At 39.7% G+C, this 20426-nt stretch overlaps 1 protein-coding gene across 6 annotated transcripts in view; it reads left to right on the top strand.

Moving 5' to 3' along the window:
- Window positions 1-19823, top strand: part of LOC120799829 (zinc finger protein 358-like) — a 38466-nt gene extending 18643 nt beyond the window's left edge. For 2 of the 6 annotated variants that reach the window (XM_040145238.1, XM_040145237.1), the window contains exons 2-5: window positions 1083-1175; window positions 9309-9385; window positions 12292-12427; window positions 15469-19823. In XM_040145238.1, the coding sequence (XP_040001172.1) occupies window positions 1100-1175; window positions 9309-9385; window positions 12292-12427; window positions 15469-16517 (1338 nt within the window). In that variant the 5' untranslated portion in view covers window positions 1083-1099 and the 3' untranslated portion in view covers window positions 16518-19823. Of the gene's footprint in view, window positions 1-1082; window positions 1176-2656; window positions 3170-3911; window positions 4036-9308; window positions 9386-12291; window positions 12428-15468 lie in introns of those variants that run through there. The other 4 variants (XM_040145235.1, XM_040145239.1, XM_040145234.1 and 1 more) reach the window with 4 other exon arrangements.
- The last annotated feature ends 603 nt before the right edge of the window (window positions 19824-20426 follow it).

The raw sequence follows: 20426 nt of genomic DNA, 5'->3' as shown, positions 1-20426 counted from the left end.
ACCTACTGTTTGACACTCTCCACCCACCAGAGCACAAACTGGGGGTCATCAAAACCCTACACCATCGAACTCAGAATGTTCCCACAAGGTCAGAGGGGAAAGAGAAGGAACATAAACACATCAACACATAAACACTTAGAACTTGTGGTTATCCCAACTGGGCCTTCATCAAAACCACAAAAAGAGGCAGAACAGACAGAGAAGAAAACTGCAATAAATGAAATAACATTATCTATCCCTACATGGCTGGATTATCTGAAAAACTCAGGAGGATCTTCTACAAACATAACATCCCTGTGCATTTCAAGCCCTGTAACACTCTGAGGCAAAAACTTGTCCACCCTAAGGACAAAATACCCAGGTACAAGCAGAACAACATAGTTCACGCAGTCGAATGCAGCGAGGAATGCACAGACCTGTACATTTGGGAAACTAAACAACCGCTACATTAGCGCATGGCACAACACAGGTGAGCCAATTCCTTAAGTCAGGACTCAGCAGTCTACCTGCATCTTAAGGACAAAGCACACTCTTTCCAGGACAGTGATGTACACATTTTGGGCAGAGAAGACAGATGGTTTGAAAGAGGAGCGAAAGAGGACATCTTTGTCAATCTGGAACAATGGTCACTAAACAGAGGAGGTGGTCTGAGACACCTCCTGTTAGCCACCCACAATGCAGTTCTAAGTTCACTCCCCAGAAAGCGGAATACCCCTCCACACCAGGACTCATGTGACCTCAATGATTCACATGATGGCAGGCTGGGTCAACGACTTACTTTTCACCCTAAAAACCCTAAAGGTGTTAGTACCCATCCACAGGTTGACCCTTTTGGTCATAACAACTCACATGACAACCGGGAGGGTCAATGGCTCATGTGACCTCAACAACTCACAAGTGTTGCTGATCTCACCAGAGGATAAATACCTGGAACTCCCCACTCCCCAGGTGAAACATCTCCAAGAACTAGTGCATTGCACTTACAGAACTGTCCATAGAACATTATCTTAGAAAGACTGTGGCTTATGTGTGAAAGTTTTTGCAAACATTAGTCTTGTCTTTTTGTTCCTTTCTTTCAATAGTGGTGTCCTCCTTGGCCATGGCCCATGGAGCCCTTCTTGGTTTATTGTGCGGTGTATGGAACAGGCTGAAACCACCAGTCGAGATGGCTCCAGGTCAGCTTCAAGTGCTTTAGATGTCTTCCTTGTTGTTTTTTCCAAAATTCACATCAAACTTCACAGACTTATCCCGTTGAGTTTATTCTTGGCACCACGTCCTGGTAGATTCTTAACAGTTTTATGAGTGAAACTTCTTGATAATATTACAAACTATTGAAACAGTGATTGCAAGATCTTTGCCAGTTGCCTTGTAGCTTTTGGAACTGTTATGTTTTTTGATAATAGCATTTCTAATGCTCTCATACAGTTCTCTTGTCTTTGCCATTGTGAAAAAGAAATGAAACAGTCAGCCCCTTTTTATCCAGTAAAACCATCATTAATTGGTTATTTAAGGTAATGTGAGCACTGAAAATTAAGCACAGATGAGTCTTATCTGTTTTTTATTTTGTTTGAGGAGCTAATTTAAATTCATAAAAAGGGTGCCAATAAATGTGTCAAGCGTATATTTTATGTCTATTCTCTATTTCACTATATGAAAGCATGTTTTTTGTTGTTCAGTAACTTTGGACACCTTACTAAATATTTTGATTATACAAAATTGGTTAATTTGCATGTATTTCTGAAGATATTCAAAATTCTGTACTTAGAAATCAGGGGTGCCAATAACTTCAACCAGGACTGTATCATCAATGAGTACTTTCCCATAAAAAGGTTTCGAGGAAATTGAAATAATATGGTCAAAATTTCTTAAAAAGTTGGGTTTTCAGCTCCAATGCTATATTTAGCAAGATCGATGGTACACTAGTGAAAAGAAAGTGAAAACTAGTGGAGCTATGTATTTTTGAAAATGAAAGATTCTTTGGGTAAAAAAGTTAATTTGATTGCTGTAAAACATTCATCAAAAACTATATGCATGAATACATGTTGCAAATTAAGGTTTCTTGAATGTTCAATACAAATTTCAACCCAATCCAGTTAAAAATAAGTGATTGGTGAGAATCACAAAGAATCGCAGAAATTATTAAATTTAGCTTCAAGTGCCAAACTTCAAAAATTCATAACTAAAACATTATTTAGAGTAGAGTTATAGGATTTTGCAAGGGGCCATGGATTTAAAAGAAGTTTTTACATTATTTTTTTCAAGATAATCCATGGGGAATTCTGGGTGAGTTAGCCTGGAATGAGAGAAAGAGTTTGATGCTGTGGGTCAAAGTAACAGAAAATGTCTCTGCGGCTAAAGGAATGCATGGACTTGACTTTAATTAATAAGGACTAAGACTATCTGAAAATGTCAAGGTTTTCTCACAGTAAGTTCTCATTGCCTGTACCTTTAACTGGGAATGAGTTATAGGAATAGAGGTTGTGTTAAAGGTTTAAAAAGTTGAAAGTTGAAAAGAAATTGGTTCCATTCACAATGAACGAAGGTAACATTAGTGTTAATGCTAGTTTCCATGCGAGAGGGGCTTGTTGGTGAAATGTGAAAATGTAATTGCTATCTTGCTTGGTAAATAATGACATTGTAGGAGAAAGGAAAGATTTCGGCTCAGCTGACTTAAGTGGTGCTGAACAACATAGTGACGTCATCAGGAGGCGACTCTCGCACTTCATAGAGCCACAACATTGTTGTGCAGCACATATACGGACGGTAGGACAGAGTAAATCATACTCTGAGCTTTTTGTATGTCTCCAGTCACATACCAGTCTGTTGATCTGTTGACACCCGAGTACCGCCGCACACATCTGTCCGTGCAGCAACAGACAGACAGACCTGGTGATGATGGCGGACTGTGTCGGCTTCCAAACGCAGATCGCCTCGATTATAGAGATACTGGCCAATTCCGCGGTGGCGGAGATTTGCAAACTGGTGGACGATGGCTACGCGGCACTGCGCTCCCAGATGGAGCAGGAGCGGGAGAAAAGCGAGAAGGAGAACGACGTCCTGCGGCAGAAGCTGCGAGACATGGACGTGAAGATGAGGAGTTATGAGAGGAAGATGAGGAGACGCAGTCAGCGGGAGGAGATCACCGCCGTTCAGTTTAGGCCACTCGAAGGTAAAGAGATGGAGGCTGCAGCCGGCCTGCTGCTGACAGCAGCCTTGATTAGGAGACATCAATCTGAGGGAGGCAGGGCACATACATGTCCTCATACACACTGTCATATAACCACCCACTTTCTGATAAGTTAATTAAATTGTAATGATCAGTTTCTAGATGAATTTTGGTCCAGATGTCCTGCAGCTCTTTTCCAGAAGATCAGGGGGAAACAGTTAATTGGAGAGGTCTCCCTAATGAATAATAGAGATAAAAAGACAAAGTGTCTCCTGGAGGAGGATTTGCCACAACCTGGCAACCCAGAAGTTGTTCTAATTGATTTCCGACAACTGATCTATGAAGCATTAGTAAGGGATGTATTAACGATTCATAAAGCCGGTAATTAGAGCTTATTAATCTTTTATGACTGGAAGCTTATAAGAGAGTGGTACTGTCATTTGCGTTGAAATAGAACGGATTTATTTGAAAGGTCAGCTTTTCTTACTGACCTCCAGTGGTCTCCAGCCATGAAGATAGTTTTACCCAAGTTTGTAGATATCCATATGACCTATTCCTGCTGGGCTCATATCAATCCTTGTTCCTCACACCGTTGAGTGTGGATAGTACCTGGCCTCAGTTTTCCTTGTAGTAATTTAACATACTCAACATATTCATTTAGGAATATGTCATATACTGTATATACACATAGCTGAAAAAATGAATGTCAGAAAACTAGATGACAGGGTGACTCTTTTTTTTTAAGACAGGCTCTCAAAATCAGCTGTTGCTGTAATCATTCCGCCTGTCCATACTGGCCAAAAGGGATCCATTCTGATAGTAATTCCAGCGTAAGTGATGGAGGACAAAATCCACAGTCATCCATCTGTGTACGTATGAATTCTAAAGTTTATCTGAAGATAATGTGACGCTTCAGCAGTCTGAGTTAGACATATCAAGTCGCCAAATTCCTTCTTTGTGCTGTTCTCTCCAACGCAGCTCAACAAAGAGACACTGTGCTGGAAGCACAAAGAGAGAACTTTACTGTTGGTTTGCTCTCACCACTCTCAGCCTTGTTTCCTGCAGTAGCAGCTGTTTTCAGAGAAAATTCATTTCAAGAGGGAGGGAGGAAAGAGAACATAGCACACTACAGGTACAATATAAAGATGTATAACAATAATGAAACTAATAATAAAACTATTAATAATAATAATAATAATAATAGGGTGAATAATAATACCAATAAAACTAAATATAATAAGAGTAATGATGATGATAACTAGTGAAGCAGTGGGTGTTGAGCAGGATCATGGGGGCAGTAAGAGGTTTGCAGTTACAGATCCAGACTCTGCAGTACCAGAGGCAGAAATACCTGCAGAAAGTGACAGGAGGAGAGAGATGAGAAAGCACACAACTATGGGAGGGGGAAGAAGTCAAGTTAGTAATGAGCATTGATGCGATATGAATGCGTACAGATGGAGAGGAAGAGGAGGAGAAAGGAGCTTGGTGCATCATGGGAAGTCCCTGGCAGTCTAGGCCTATAGCAGCATAACTAGGGGGTGTTTCAAGCCAAGCCTGAGCCAGCCCTAACTATAAGCTTTATCAAAAGGAAGGTTTTAAGCCTACTCTCAAATGTGGAGAGTGTGTATGCCTCCTAGACACAAACTTGAAGATGGTTCCACTGTAGAGGAGCCTGATAACATTCTACTTCTGGAGACTTTAGGAACCACAAGAAAGCCTGCGTTCTGGGAGCGCAGTGTTGTACTGGGGGTAATAGGGTACTATGAGCTCTTTCAGATATGATGGTGCCTGACCATTAAGGGCTTTGTAGGTGAGGAGGAGGAATTTAATTTCTATTCTGGATTTTACAGGGAGCCAATGCAGAGAAGCTAACACGGGAGAAATATGATCTCTTTTCCTAGTTCCTGCCAGTACTTGCATTGCAGCAATCTGGATCAGCTAGAGAGTATTTAAAGATTTGTTGGGACAGCCCAATAATAAGGAGATGGAATAATCCAGCCTAGAAGCGACAAACGCATGTACTAGTTTTTCTGCATCTTTTTGAGATAGGATGTGCCTGATTTTTGCAATGTTATGTAGGTGAAAAAAGACAGTCCTTGAAGTTTGTTTCATGTGGGAATTAAAGGACATATCTTTGTCAAAGATAAAATTCAGTTCCTAATGGTGGTGCTGGAGGCCAGGGCAAAGCCATCTAAAGTAACTATATCATTAGATAACGCTCTGATAAAGCCACTGTCCACTACCTGCTCAGCAGCAAACAGTGGACAGACACAGGTAGAGACTAACTGGTGAACATAGTGGGGCATTTAGCAACTAAATAGCCAGATAATTCCCACAGGAGCTGGTAGAGACCAAAAACAGAGCTAAAAGATAGTAAATATTGGACTTAAATTCATCAGTCATCATTGGTGTGTGTGTGTGTGTGTGTGTGTGTGTGTGTGTGTGTGTGTGTGTGTGTGTGTGTGTGTGTGTGTGTGTGTGTGTGTGTAGAAAGCGCAGTATGTATAGAAAAGAGCACTGTATGAATGTGTGTGTGAATGGGTGAATGTGGCAGTAGTGTAATGTGCTTTGAGTGTTCGAATGGACTAGAAAAGCGCTATATAAGTGCAGTCCATTTACCATCAGGTGGACACAAATAAATTAATTCCAAATTAATCATCTTGTTGCTCTGGAGCTGCTGGATATGGAAATAAGAAACTGTTTGCGAAGATTACAAAGAGACACAAGGCAACCATTAAGAGACACAAACTACTTTAAAGACTCAAAACAACAACACACAGATGCAGAATGACAACACAGAGCCACAGAACGATGACACAAGCAAAATGACGATGTAGAGACACAAAACAACAACACAGACAGAACAATGACACACAGATGCAAAACGACAATACACTGACGCAAAATGACGACAAAGACACACTGACTCTTTCAATCTGACTGTGCTCCTATAAAGTGGTAGGGGGCTCTTTAAAGGTCTGTGACCAGGGGTCCGTTGTCTCTTAATCCACCCATGTACTAAGGACACACCATAATCAATGATGTCACAACAAATGTTTTGCCACCTGAGGAATCTAATTGCATGTTCTCTTGCACTAAAAAAGGCCAGAGTACCTAAAAACAGATTTTACAAATGCTGATGGAGACCTCCTGTTGTAACATCACTGACAGGTGATTGAGCACACGTTTTAAGCTACAAAGAGCAGCGCAGCAGCAGTTTCCTGCCCTGTGATACTTTTTAAAATATTAAACTCTTGTATGGTTTGTTAGCTTCATATGCAACACAGAAAAGAGAGTATCCAGTGAGGTCACGGTCTTAAAAACCTCCTGAAATCTCTGGCAGGTCTGTGGTGAGGAAGCATGATACTATACAGTATATCAGCTGCCTCCCCACACCAAAGGCCTGAACCTGACATACCGCAGATGTGTTCCTCCCTACTGCTTTTATTTTGTGGAATTTCAATGGAAAACCTAACCGTAACTTTTAAAGATATTAAGATATGGTTTGGTGGCAGCTGGTTGGTTTACTGTCATCCACTTCAACACGGTCCTGGTTTTGATTTTCTTTTTACGGTCCAAATACATACAAACCAGCTTATTTTGATCCTGTAAATCCCTCATCGTGAAATACTTGAATATTAAATGGCTGTAAAAGGTGTATACCGATTTCCAGGTAATGTGATGAAAACTATGGGTGTGCAGTCAGGCACAATGAAACACCAGAAGAATCCAGTTAAACTCATTTGCAGTTTATTTTAAAGTCTTTGTTGCAGGAGGTTGGCAGGGTATAGGATGGTTTAGACAGCCAATAGCTGGTCTAGCCAGTGGATGCTGACAACAACTGGTGATGGTTTTTATCTAAACAGAACTACACATTTAATGGAATATTTAGGGACTAAACACCTATCATTAACAAGTAACTCTAACAGGAACTAACAAAGTGCATAACCATCATATAATCATTCTAACTTTAAGATAACTATCTCATTAACTATCATTAAGGACATAAATATAGTTAGAGCAAAGGAACTCACAGTTTTACTCAGACAAACAATTGCTGTCAGGAGGGAGCCCAGGATTCAGGCCTGCACTTCATAATTCTCATTGATTGTATTTTCATTCAGTGCATGCTGGGTTAAAACAAATATAGAAGTAAGATGATGGGTGCAATTTGCAGGCACTTTTTCAAGCCATGGGTTCTTTCTTTGTGTGTGTGCTAGAGTGTTATGTTTTTTATACTTTAACAAAATATCTCCTAGTGAGGTCTGCAATACCATCTGTGATTTGGAGAGGGCAGCATTCCAGGACTGGATGGGGTTGAAACCAAATTCATTAAATGAGCATCTAATATTCTAATATATCCGCTGGCCGATTTGTTCATCTGTCTTTGTTTACATGTGAGATAATTCAATTACTCGCTCCATTTCCAAAGACCTTGGATATAATCGACTAACTCAGCAAAAAGTTGTGCCTCAAGGGGTCTGCTTTAGGACCATATCTGTTTTCTATTTTTATTAATGATCTAAAATTATCCGATTGTTTTGTTCAATTATCTGCAGAGAATACTTCATCAAAATCTTCTTCATCACAAATTCTCGAGGTTTTGAAATCTGACTTTAATGTTCTAAACAATTGGATGTCAGCTAACAGATTACAGCTCAGTAGAACTATATTCAGCGGTAGTGGGTACAAGATAGAGCCTCAACTCCAAAGCCAGCTCTCTGCCTTCACCTTGAAATGAGGGTACATGGGTTGGCTGTGGTTGGCGGTTTGATGTCCACATGTTGAAGTGTCCTCAGATAAGACACTGAACCCTAAGTTGCTCCCGATGTGCAGGCCAGCACTTTTCATGGCAGTTCCATCACCATTGGTGTGTGAAGTGTGTATGTGTGTGTGTGTGTGTGTGTGTAAGTGGGTAAATCAGAGGCAAAATTGTAACGTGCTGTGTAAAGCGCTAAGGTAAAAACTCGCTATATAACTGCATTCCATTTACCATTTACATTCTTTCAGAAAACTTGATAAAATAATATTTATAATATAATATAATATATAATAATTAAAATAATATAATATTTAGGTGTATGGACTCTTAGCAGACTTTTAAACCACACATTGAGCACATTGTAAAGGAACCATTTTTAGTATTCTTTACCATTCCAGACATTGTTTTACATCTAATGTCAGAAAGAGATAGCCATCACACCTTATTTTACTGATACTGGACTATGCTGACATTGTTTATCAAAATGTTCTAAAACCGATCTTCTTCCTCTCAATAATATATAATAATATATATAACATATATTAACAGGCTCAGCAGATTTCTATTGGGGTGTTCGGTTTTTTATGCACCATCATAAAATGTTTAGTGCACTCAAATGATACAAGACGACAATTTCTTTTTTAACAAACTATGTCAAATGCACTCATTTTAACTATTCTTATTACTTAAAACAATTATTTGTCCCTTACACCCCTAATTACTGACTAAGATGCTGTGATGAGCTTCTCTTTATGGTCCCCTTCGTCTCTAAGGAAATTGTTTTTAAAAAAAAAAAGCTTTTAAGTTTTGAGTTAATTCTGATGGATGAATTTACCTACATGTTTGTTCCCTTTTATTCTCTTATCTTAAAACAAACTGCATGTGTTTTCAGTAATGTTATCACTGACTGTTACTCTGTAGTTTGATCATATTTTGATAATGTCTGTATTAAAGTTGTAACTCTTTGTTTTTGTCATCGGGTAGATTGTCGTCTTTTATATGCCTTGTATTTTGTATTGTTTTGTTTCCTGATAGTTCTTATGAGTTTTTGTTTTAAGACCTTGAAAACAAGATGATGCATGTCAGGGGGGTTTATCATGGTTTAAAAAATTCGACTACATTTATTTGAATGTATTATACTACTATATCACTACATTTTCCCTTTACACATAATAGATCATTCAAGATGAGAAATCAGACAGTGCGTTTTGACTGAAGCACTGTAAATCTGAAGCTTAGGAGCTCACTCAGAATTGAAGAAATTACTTTGAAGAGATTGATTGTACATGGTAAATGATGACACTGTTAGCTAAAACACCACAAGTTGAAAAGACAGGAAATGTGGACAGTACTTGCTCAGGGTCTTGTGTTATTTTCCAGGACCTAATGGCCATCAGCCATTGATGCCACCTCTTCCTGTTACCTCTGAAGACAAATCCTTCCATCAGATTTCAAAGGTAAAGATTAATCAGAAGAATCCTTTTCTTAAGTACAGCCTGTTGAGTCTTGTGAGCACTTCACAGCTACATCAAGGTTCTAGTGTATGGAAGGCATCCCTTCTACCCTCTGAGCAAATAGAAATGAATGCAGCAGAGATGACACACTCAAACTCACAGGTGACCTGGAAACTTAACCTCTGAGGTGGAGTGTTCACTCAAGTAGATCAAACCACTGAAACCACATCAACACACTGAAGACACCATGTTTAAGAAGTAGCATTTGATTTGATCTCAACATTATGACAGGTAACATCAGTCAGAGATGTGACAAAAATCAAATACAATCCTGATTTACCCAGCAGGGATTTAGCTGCAGCTGCAGATGCTGATGGCTGATGGGTGTTTTCTAACTTGGCGGTTAAAAAGTTCTGGAATTGCTTCTTGCTGCCTCCTTCACAATCTGGCAAAGGACAATGTGTAATGGAGGGTTTCATACCTGGAAGTAACATGCGTCTTGGGAGATCCGATCACAAGTAGACAGTTCCAAGTATTTCAGTTCACACCTGGCATTAGAATGCGTCTCCACATGTGTCTCGAGTGACCACTTATGATAGAATATCACCTCCCTTCTCTATATGCAAATAAGTATGTACATCGTTTCTGTTAGCAAAGACCAAATCTGACACTGTTTTTAACTGGTGAGAAGCACCAATGCACTTTTCGTGCCTAGTATGCCGGAAATTAAAAGCAAAAAAACCTAGAAGAAATCAAAACAGTACAGACTGGGTCTATTCCTTGACATGTTCCAGGCAAACCAAATCACCCAAGATGTCTGACGCACTTATCGCTATGGGCTTTTTGAAATTTTCAGATGTGAGCAAAGCCAGCTTACACGATCTGTACAACTTGGATTTTTTTTGCGAATGAGTACGTACATCTATTTATTCACAGGTTGTTGTTGAGTAGCAAGTCCTTCAGTGTTGCCCAGGACAAATTCACGTACACACTGCTAAAAGAATGTGGCCATATGCAGACCATCTTTGAATGTCGTATAAATAAGTGGATCTCAATTCATCCTCAGTGCATCTTGGGTGCATTCACACCTTTTCCTAGAGCTATTTATTGTGATTGGATCACCCAAGATGCATTTTATTGCCAGGTGTGAACAGGACCTATGTCTCCTGTGAGATCATGCATTTCAGGTAGCCCACGTGTATGAACATGGTCCCAGATCATACATCAAATGCAAATTGTTAAATTCGACACATATCAACATTAGCATACATCGATAAATGAGGGCCCCGGTGACCTGACCTGTTTGATCAGAGATAGATAGAGTAGTTATAGACTGTACTGAAGTACAAGTAAAAGTAGTAATCCAAATGACTAATTGAGTAAGAGTGACTTAAGGAAAAGAAAAAAGACAAAATGCTGGCACACTACTGTCTTTTCTGTCTTCTTTTATTTGATGTGGATATGACTGACGTTCAACCACAGATGGTCTTCTCAGGTGAAGAATTGATCATACATGATAACCTGCTACATATATACCAGTCTGTATATCTCAAGTGTGATCGCAAACGTCCGATATGAATTCATACTCTATTAAATATTTTAAATGCCTGTCATCTCCTATATTATATTATGATTTGGCAAATTAATCGGCAAATCAGATATGCATGGACCATGTTTATTATGTAAGAAAGTAGATAAAAAAAGTGTCAACATGTTACAGTCTTAAACTTTGATAATGTCCCAAGTCCCAGTTCCCATTCCAGACAGCCACAGATCAGGTGCGACCCCAAGACATCCAGGTCTCTCTAGTAAAATGAAGACAATAAGATCACAAAAGGTGCCAAGGCAGTCTCTAATCTCACTGAAAATGTCTTATATCAGATAATGGATTTAGGCTACATAGGAGTTAACAATGGGAATTGCCTATTAAATACAGGTGTTCACTTCTGACCCTTCAAACCCCAAAAAAGACCATCTGTGATTAGAGCATAATATCAGTCATGTCAGCAGAAAATAAAAGTAGTCTTGTTTTTTTTAGTGCACCTAATTTCTCTCTTTTCTGTGTGTCTTCATTGGGTTACATGAATGACCGTGAAGTTACTTAGTTAATACAGTAGCAAGGATGCACATTGTTAGCTCTAATATTTACTGTAGATTATCATATTCACATTAGGACAGAGGCAGCACGAGGAGTAGCAGTAGTTTTTAAGCATAATATGCTGTCTGTATATACTGTAGTATTAAATTCATTAGCATAAACACAACAGACACATTTACTGCTCTCTCTCTCGGTTAAGTGTAAGCAAAGCTCTCTGATGTACCGACCTCAGACCAGCGTTCACAACCAGAGCTTGCTGCACTAAGTGCTGTGGTCTGTGAATAGTAACTATTAAAGCCTCCAACAGTGGAAAAAGAAAAACAGTGAGGCCAAGGATGTTTTGTCTCATGTGATTCTCCTGTTGTAGCTTCCGTGATTACTCAGCTATGAACAGAGTCATGAGGGGTGGGACTGCAGTAGGATAGCTCAGAGCCAGCAGACTTGAGATCAATAGACAACCAGCCTCTTAACGTAATGTTTATAAATGAATAAAATAATAAATAAATGAAAGTAGCGCCATAAATGTATCCAAATGTAACAGAGTAACAGTAACGATTTTTCTCTAAGTATCAAGTAAAAGTGGAAAGTATGTACCAGTGTTTATGTAATAGTACTCCAAGCAAAATTTTTTCAAAAATATACTTAAGTACATGTTGTGTGTGTGTGTGTGTGTGTGTGTGTGTGTGTGTGTGTGTGTGTGTGTGTGTGTGTGTGTGTGTGTGTGTGTGTGTGTGTGTGTGTGTGTGTGTGTGTGTGTGTGAAAAATGATAAATGAAGCTGATAAATGCAGATATGTCCTGTCATGTTCCAGCTGCTTATCACTGTATCACAGCAGGAGGAAACCAAGGTGTTGCCTCTAGTAAAGCAGGAGAAAGTGGAGAGAGATGATTGCAACCTGGACCTCAAGGTGGAGGTCAACATCATGGCAGAGTGTGGCCTGTCTACTGGTGAGTGTGGCTCTGTGCATGATTCAATCAGGGTTGCATTGGTTGTTCATATGGTTACAATGTTTACTCTGGTTTTAACACAGAGAAAGAAAGATATGAAGATAAACTAGAGCTGATGTAAAGCTTACACCATGTCTGAACATCAGTCAGTTTGTCAGTTTTTCTCAATCAGCACTGTAAATCATTTCAAGCCGGTTCAGGTTAAATACGTAAGTTGCTGCGTTACAAAGGTGAGTTAATTGAACTTAAGTTTAATAATCAGATCAAAGTCATCTAATGAGTTTTAAACATCTAAAACAATCTGAGTTAAGTTCACTGAGTTTAAGAAAACTACACTTCAATACACTTCAGATATTAAAGTGGCAATCCTGAAGATTTTTATTGAAATAAATGTCCTATTAGGTCACTTATCTATCGCCGAATGAGGTAACACAATGTTTTTTGAGCCTATAGCCCACTAATGAAAGTTTTGCAATATTTATATATTTGTAATATTATGAACTGGATGTTCTTGGCGGCATTCCCGGAATAAATGCTGTATTCAGCTACTGCTAATGCAAACCGAACATTTCCTACTGAACTGCAAGATGAAAGGCTGCAGGGGACAGGCTACACACTTCTCAGCAAGGTAACCAACTGCTTTCATTGTGCCCTGCTGTTCGCAGACTCATGCTGTTCGCAGACTCATGCTGCTTATAAATTCAGATTACGTTTGCGCACAGAATGATAGAAAAAGGCCAATTACTACCTGACTTCTTTATTAAAATAACAATAGTTTGTTTTGTTACCCCCAGAATTCTGTGACTTGTGGTATTAAAATGCATTTGCTGTTACTATTAGTAACTACAGGTGCTGCCAAATCAACCATCACTGGAATCTTCGAGATTGCCACTTTAACCACACTAACAAATATAACAGACAGATCTGCTTTCTTTTTACATCCTGTTTCGTACGTGCTACGCCCTCCAACAGGCTTCGCTATTGGTTTATCCCCTCAAGGCTCCGTCTCAGCACCCTGAGACAGACTGCCCAATCAGGAGGCATCCACCCACTATGAAGCACCAGCACACCCACTGTTCGTCACCTTTTTCCCTCAGCCACCTGGAGTACAGATATAGCACTCAGCAAACTTTCGTCAACCCTCCAGTCAGTGACACACCCCCGAAAGCAAGTTCCGTTGAAGTTTCTTGTTACTTGTTAAAGCCTGCTCGCTCCCTCCTGGGGAGGAAGGCAACAGGGGCTACTAGCCATGGTAACAGTATGACAAGGAAGATGACCAGCACGTCTGAGAGGACTCTCCCGCTGCCTCACTGACAGAATACTGCGCATTTCTGCTAACACTAACTGCTAGGCTGCTCAGGCTGTGTCGCTAGCTAATGCTATCTGGCTAACTTTGGCTACATCATGACTCTCTAGCAAATTCTATGTTGTTTAACTCTAGCTAGCTAGCTACACTGCTTCCCTTGCTGGCTCACTTAACCACGGTCTAGGTAATGCACGCTGGCTATTCTTCACTGCAGTGTTAATTTCGTTAACAAAAACTGTCTAAATATGTTCATCAAAGACCTTTTTTTCCATGACTAAGACGAGACGATGACAAGACGGCAACAATGTCATTAAACACAAACTGTGACTATATCAACATGCAATATCGTTGATAAAAAGAGACAAGGCTAAAATATAGTTTAAAAATTTAAAACTTTACCAAAATATTTTCATTGACAAAAAAAGAGGAGACAAAAATTATATAGAGTGGTTTTTCAAACAATGACATAATCTAAATGTCCTTCATTGAATGGCTGCTGTGGATGTTTCACCTTCTGTGCGCTCGAGTCATCTTTCGGGTAATTCTGTACACCAGCAGCGCTCCAGCGCTAACTGGACCTAGCTATTTACTTAAAAGTTATGGCTATAGGAGATTGGATAACATACAGTGAAGTGAAAAGAACATGACAGCAACAAAACAGGTTGACATTTGGACCCACTTCAAATATAATGCAGCCAAGAGAAAAAGTGAGTGTGTGGTATTGTCAAGAGAGAAGCCCTGCGACCACAAAATCACTGGGAAGAAAACCACAAACCTGAAGAGACACCTTAAGGCGCACCACACAGAAACTGAGGTAACCTAACGTACAACACAGTGTTCTTTTTGATTGTGAAGGTTTTCTTTCTTCTGGTTACATTCTGATGGATTTCTGAGTTAGATTGCATTGGATTTGCTTATGTTGTTGCATCTTTCCAGACTTAATTGTTAGTCTTTTTGATGAAATCTTATTTGAAAGCATTTTCCTGAAGTTTGACAAAATTGCTCATTCTTGATCTTGACTAAAACTAGACTAAAATGTCAAGTGTTTTCGTCGACTAAAACTAGACTAAAATGTTTGTTTTTCTTGACAAACCCAAGACTAAAATGTCCAGAGTTTTAGTCGACTAAAAATTGACTAAAAATAAAAAGGGTGAGGTAAACTAAATATAACTAAAACTAATATGGACTTTTTATCTCAGGACTAAGACTAAGACTAAATCTAAAAATAGCTAACAAAATCACTACTTCACTGCTGCCTTTGTTGCGACGTTGCTTCCGAAGCAGAGGCCTCGTGTTGCCGGTACCCCGATGACAAAGAGAAACTGCTCAGTGTGACAACTCTGAAGTTACACAGAGTGGCAACACATCAGGGAGGTTTCAGACGCTCCAGAAGAGGAGATCATCAGGTAATTTGTTTAATCAAAGAGTGAAGCTACAGCAAAAATGACCTCCTCAAAAAATACAAATAGTTTCCAGGAATCAAAGGATTTTTTTTTAAACTAAAATCTATTCGTAACAACACAGGGAAAACTGATGTACAAGTGGATCTGATCTATTCCAGATTCATCCCCGGGTCTCATTTATTTATAGTATTTGACTTCCCTAAATTCATTGTCAAACCTCATCAGTTCTCTGAGTTGAGAGCAAAAAAGTACAGCAATAATGTTTCTTTTCTTTTCTCTTTTTCTTTAACTCCACTCATTCTGTTTCTCTTTGGCTGTCTGCCCCTCCTCAGCCCTGGAGCCGAGTGAAGAGGCCCCCCCCAGTGATGTTCTTGACACCAGTGTTACCAACATCACATCCTCCACCATCCACCCCTCCTCCTCCCCCACTGACACCACAATGGACCTGACCTGCAGGCCTCGAGCGAAACGTAAAGCAAACAAGCCTCTGGGCAACAGTTTGACGCTCAGCAGTGGGAGCGTCCCGGCCCCTGAGTCCGCTGGCAGGGAACTTGGAGGGAGCGTAACAGGTGGTGCTCTGAAGCCAGAGATCCATACAGATGATACTACAGAAGAAGAACTTCATCCCTCTCAGTTGTCGGCCCCTGTAGCATCAGATGAGCCCAGCCCCGACCGCCTAAACAGCCTGGGCCTGGACCTGGCCTGGATGCAGGAGAGGGTCAGCCATCTTGGTGCAGCGTATGCAGTAGCACAGCTGGGTTTGGGGAACACAGAAACTGGACACCCCTCTGCCTCCTTCCCCTCACAGGGAGGAGGAGACAGTTTAGATGGCCCTCCAACCATGCTCTTTACAGGTGGAGCTCATGAAATCGCTGCTTTCGCTGCATCCTTTGACATGGCTGCTGCCGCAGCCGCTGCTGCTGCTGTTGTAGCTGCACCACCTCCACCGCCTCCTCCACCCCCTCCCCCTACAGCTCCTTCTGCCATCACGACCAGCCAAAGGAGGCCTTACAGGAGCGGCACTGCTGCTGCTGCTAAAGATCCTGTGGTGTGTGCTGTGTGTGGCCGTGTCTTCCCCAGCGCAGCTGCCCTGGAGCTGCACCAGCGGGTGCACACAGGGGAGAGACCCTACACCTGCCCCCACTGTGGAAAAGGCTTCGCCCAGCCCAACAACCTGCGAGTACATTTACTCATCCACACCGGGGAGAGGCGTTATCGATGCACACTGTGTGGGAAGAGTTTCATTTCGTCCAGCCACCTGAAGAGGCACCGCACAGTCCACACGCAGGAGAAGCCCTACAGCTGCTCGCGCTGTGGACAGTCCTTCAGCCAGATGTGTAGCGTTCGCAGACACCGTCAGCAGTCCCAGTGTGGCCTGTAGACTGACCACTGGAGGAGCTGATCTGGAAGTGATCCCCATACAATTTGGACTCGGAAGGGTGAATCATTGAAAACCCTTTATATGGCTTCCCTGTGATGTCATTACATGTAGAGTTGATATTTGTCCTAGATGTAAATTCTGTTTTAAAGTGGATTTCCCCATTAGGCCCTTTCAACCATTTCTTACCCTTTGTTTCATACTGAGAGGATTGCAGAGTGGATTGTAAAAGAGTGCCTCAGACAGTGTTGATAAAACTTCATCAATCCATTTGTAATGAATGGTATTGTTTGTGACAGACTATCTGGTTTACATAGCTAAAAAAGGCGCTGATCCTGGAGCAGAGGGTCATGTTTTATCTTGGATCATTTTGACGGTGATGGTATTGTGTAGTGTCCACTCTCCAGCTGATCAAACAGGATGGACACAACCTTGTTCTGAGTACCCAACAGCTCTGTAGTATTTAAGTAATGAATTGACTCTTAAAATTGACTTACAATAAATTTAAAATCATTAGACCTTAAGCACCCATTATTGACCAAAATCTAATTTTGCCTTATCCTACTCTGGTTTCACATTTCCAGACACTTCCAGCCTCTGTTGTTTTTTTGTTTTGTTTTTTTGTTAGAGCTGCTGGCACCATAGGATTTCATACTCACACTGCAAAGTGTCCATGTTAAAGGAAACGTCCGCAGTGGCGATCAAAGTTTTTTTTTTTCTTTTTTTGCATGGGGAACCTGTTAGCTAAGTTAGCCTGGCTCAGTTAAAATTGAAACATAACACATTCCGACAACTCCAAAGCTGCTTATATTTTATGTTTCAACATATGTAGCAATAATGAAATTGTGATTTTAGGAGCTGGTAGCTGTTAGTGAGCAATGACATGACAGCACACAGTGTTGCTAAACTTCTGTCTTTTGTTATTTATGTGTTTATTTTATTTGTAAGAAACCATTTACAATATGAAACATAAATATTACATTTGATGTGTTGTGCAAGAGTTAGGTTAATGCTCATTTACATCTGCATATGCACAGTGACAGAACAGTACTAAACTAACATAACGAACAAAATAACATAAACAGAATACATAATACAAAATTGCACACACACATGCACACATTTCAGCAACAAGGGTATGTTAGAGAAAATTAAAAGCACAAATATTTCTTTGGTAAACAAAACATATAAAATTAAGAGTCAGAGTGGAGTGACTTTTAGTAGATTTTCCAGTTGGGCTTTTAAGCATCTAATAGAGCTAAAACTCCTCATGTGATCTGTTCGGATGTTCCACTCAGTTGTGTCTGTCACAGAGAATACTGACAAATGAAGTGCGATGAACATTTAGAGCATAATCTGATATTCTTGAGTATTTTAGAGTTCACTGAATGAAAGTAAACAATGTCACGTGATGGAGAAGGGGCAATCCCATTTAAATTTTTATACACAAGACATACATTTGCATATGACGTGAAATTCTCAAAGCTCAGAAGATGATGTTTTTCTGATGATGCTGCAGCTTTTCTTTATCATATACAGTAATAAAATTCTTTGACATTTAATAGACCAAACAATTAATGATTAATTGGTTAACCAAAAGATAAATAAACAAGAAATCAGCAGAATAATCAGTAATGTAAATAATGATTAGTTGCAGCCCTAAATTATACTGAATTGGGTTTTTATCCAGAATTTTTAAGCTTTGTTTGTACAAGGACTCAAGTGGTTTAATGATTAATGTTTGTTCAGCCTGACCCCAGAATGTAACAAAACAGAACATGCGAGAAGGGATCATGGCATGTAGAAATGTCTTGGCTGCATCCATAGAAAGACATTTTCAAATTAGTTTAAATTTGCTAAGTTGTACTTAATGGTTTTTACCATTTTTTTTTACATGTTTTTTTAAAATGAAGATTTGGATCCATCATTACACCAATATTTTGAGGTTCATATTAATCTTTTCACCCTTGATGAGAATGTTAACTATAGGGGGCTGTAAGACTCTACTGTTTTTAAATACATGTATACAACTGTGTCTTCTGCATACATTTTCACTTCTGACACTGTAGTGAAAGATCATTAGCATATAGGCTAAACAAGAGGGGACTCTGTAAGTGCTATGTGAAGGCAACTGGACTTGCTTGAAGTTTTTGAAGACGTTTCGCCTCCAAAAGGCTTCTTCAGTTAAGAGGGGACCTAACTGATCCTTGAGGTACACCCATTGAGAACTTCATGCTGCTGGACAGTGCATCATTAACTTTAACTTAAAAAATTATGAGATAAATATGATGACATTCACACTGTTGCTTTAGTTGAAAACTTAGAGGGTTTGGAAATGAGAACGTCATGACTGACTATGTCAAATGCTTTACAGAAATCTAAAAATACAGCACCAACTCACCCTCTTTTATCAAGCCCAGGTTGTATTTGCTCTGTTAGCTGTAAGTTAGCTGCTTCAGTGGGACAGGGTTGCTAGTCCCCTATTTTCAATGAATCCCAGCTTGAGATGTATTTGAAGCCAGCTTGCTAGCTAACAACTTTGGCACTGTTGGGAGTTGTTTTTTAATGGAGCCAGCTAACAAGCCGACTTCTTCTGAAAACCCATGGGCAAAATTTGGAGGGAGTGCTGACAAACAGTTTGTTTCTCATGATGTATTTATAACATGTAGTCCACTCTGTTACTCATATTGCCAAAGTATCATGAATGAGTGGCCTTCTCAGAGCAGCCTGCTCTTGAATGGTAAATGTTGGCACTTTGTTGAATAAATCTTGTAATGCAGGCCTGCACCTTCTCATGTATGATTATGTTCATGATTATGAGTGTCACACTAACTATCAGTATACAGTATGTATTCACATAGAGGGGAAGATGTAATGTGCTATTGTCCAGAAGATTGACCTTTAAGTTTGTTTCTCCAATTCGGCAGTGATACAAGAATTTTTAATTTTTTAGATACAAAGCCCATTTGAAGTAGACCTGCAATGTTTCTCAAGTGTTCAAAGGTTGAAGCCTGAGGTGTAACCATCTTTTAATGTCAATCATTTTTTGCTCTCGATGAAATATCAAAGAACAAAGGACTGTAAAAAGATGTAAAGTAAAATCATATATATCAGAGAGTCGTGTTTGTATGTGTTGGTGTTTGAATGTCATTGGCACTAGCTGTAGCCTCCACAGCTATAACAAATATTTTGTCTTTTAGTATTCTTTTATGACCTGTTCCAGTGTTTAAAAATGTATGGGTATCATTAAACATGTAAAAGATTTGCATTGAACCTGACTGTGCTGTGGGCATCATTTCTTTGCTGTGATCTCATACATATAAAAAGTTCTCTAAAATCTAGACTCCTGTGTTGGAATCTGTTTTGTTTTCAGCTCTTCAAAAAAAAAAAAAAAATGGCAGGAGGGGACGTTATTTTTCTTCAATGGACAAAGTAACAGAGGTACATTATGTGTTAATCTGATTTGCCTAAGCAGTAATGAAAATTGAAAAAACTAAATTTATACCACAAATAAAAGTGCAAAATGTATAGCTGTTATATAATTAATAACAGCAGATTTCCTCAGCCTATTTTGCTACACTGACAAAAGATACATAAATAAATATTCCACAAATGTACAAAACTGATTCGTGAATGAAGAGTGTGACTGCTGTTATTTCAGACTTCATCACACTGAGTGTCTGTAACAGCTGAGCAGACAGTATCTCAGTCATCCAGCCCAGGAGCTGCTTTCACACCCTACGCACACATAAACACACATACACACACACACGCAAGCACATTCAATATGACAAGAAAAATGCTTTCTCTGCTACCACATACAAATGCACAAAAATATCTGAAGCTAATATAAGGTTCAGCAGTCTGAGTTAAACACATCAAAGTGGATATCTTCCAAAGTTACTAAAATTA

This window comes from Xiphias gladius, chromosome 15 (genome assembly GCF_016859285.1).
Source record: "Xiphias gladius isolate SHS-SW01 ecotype Sanya breed wild chromosome 15, ASM1685928v1, whole genome shotgun sequence".
NCBI lineage: Eukaryota > Metazoa > Chordata > Actinopteri > Istiophoriformes > Xiphiidae > Xiphias > Xiphias gladius.
Note: the sequence above shows the minus strand (reverse complement) of the source record. Positions and strands in the feature narration are given on the sequence as shown.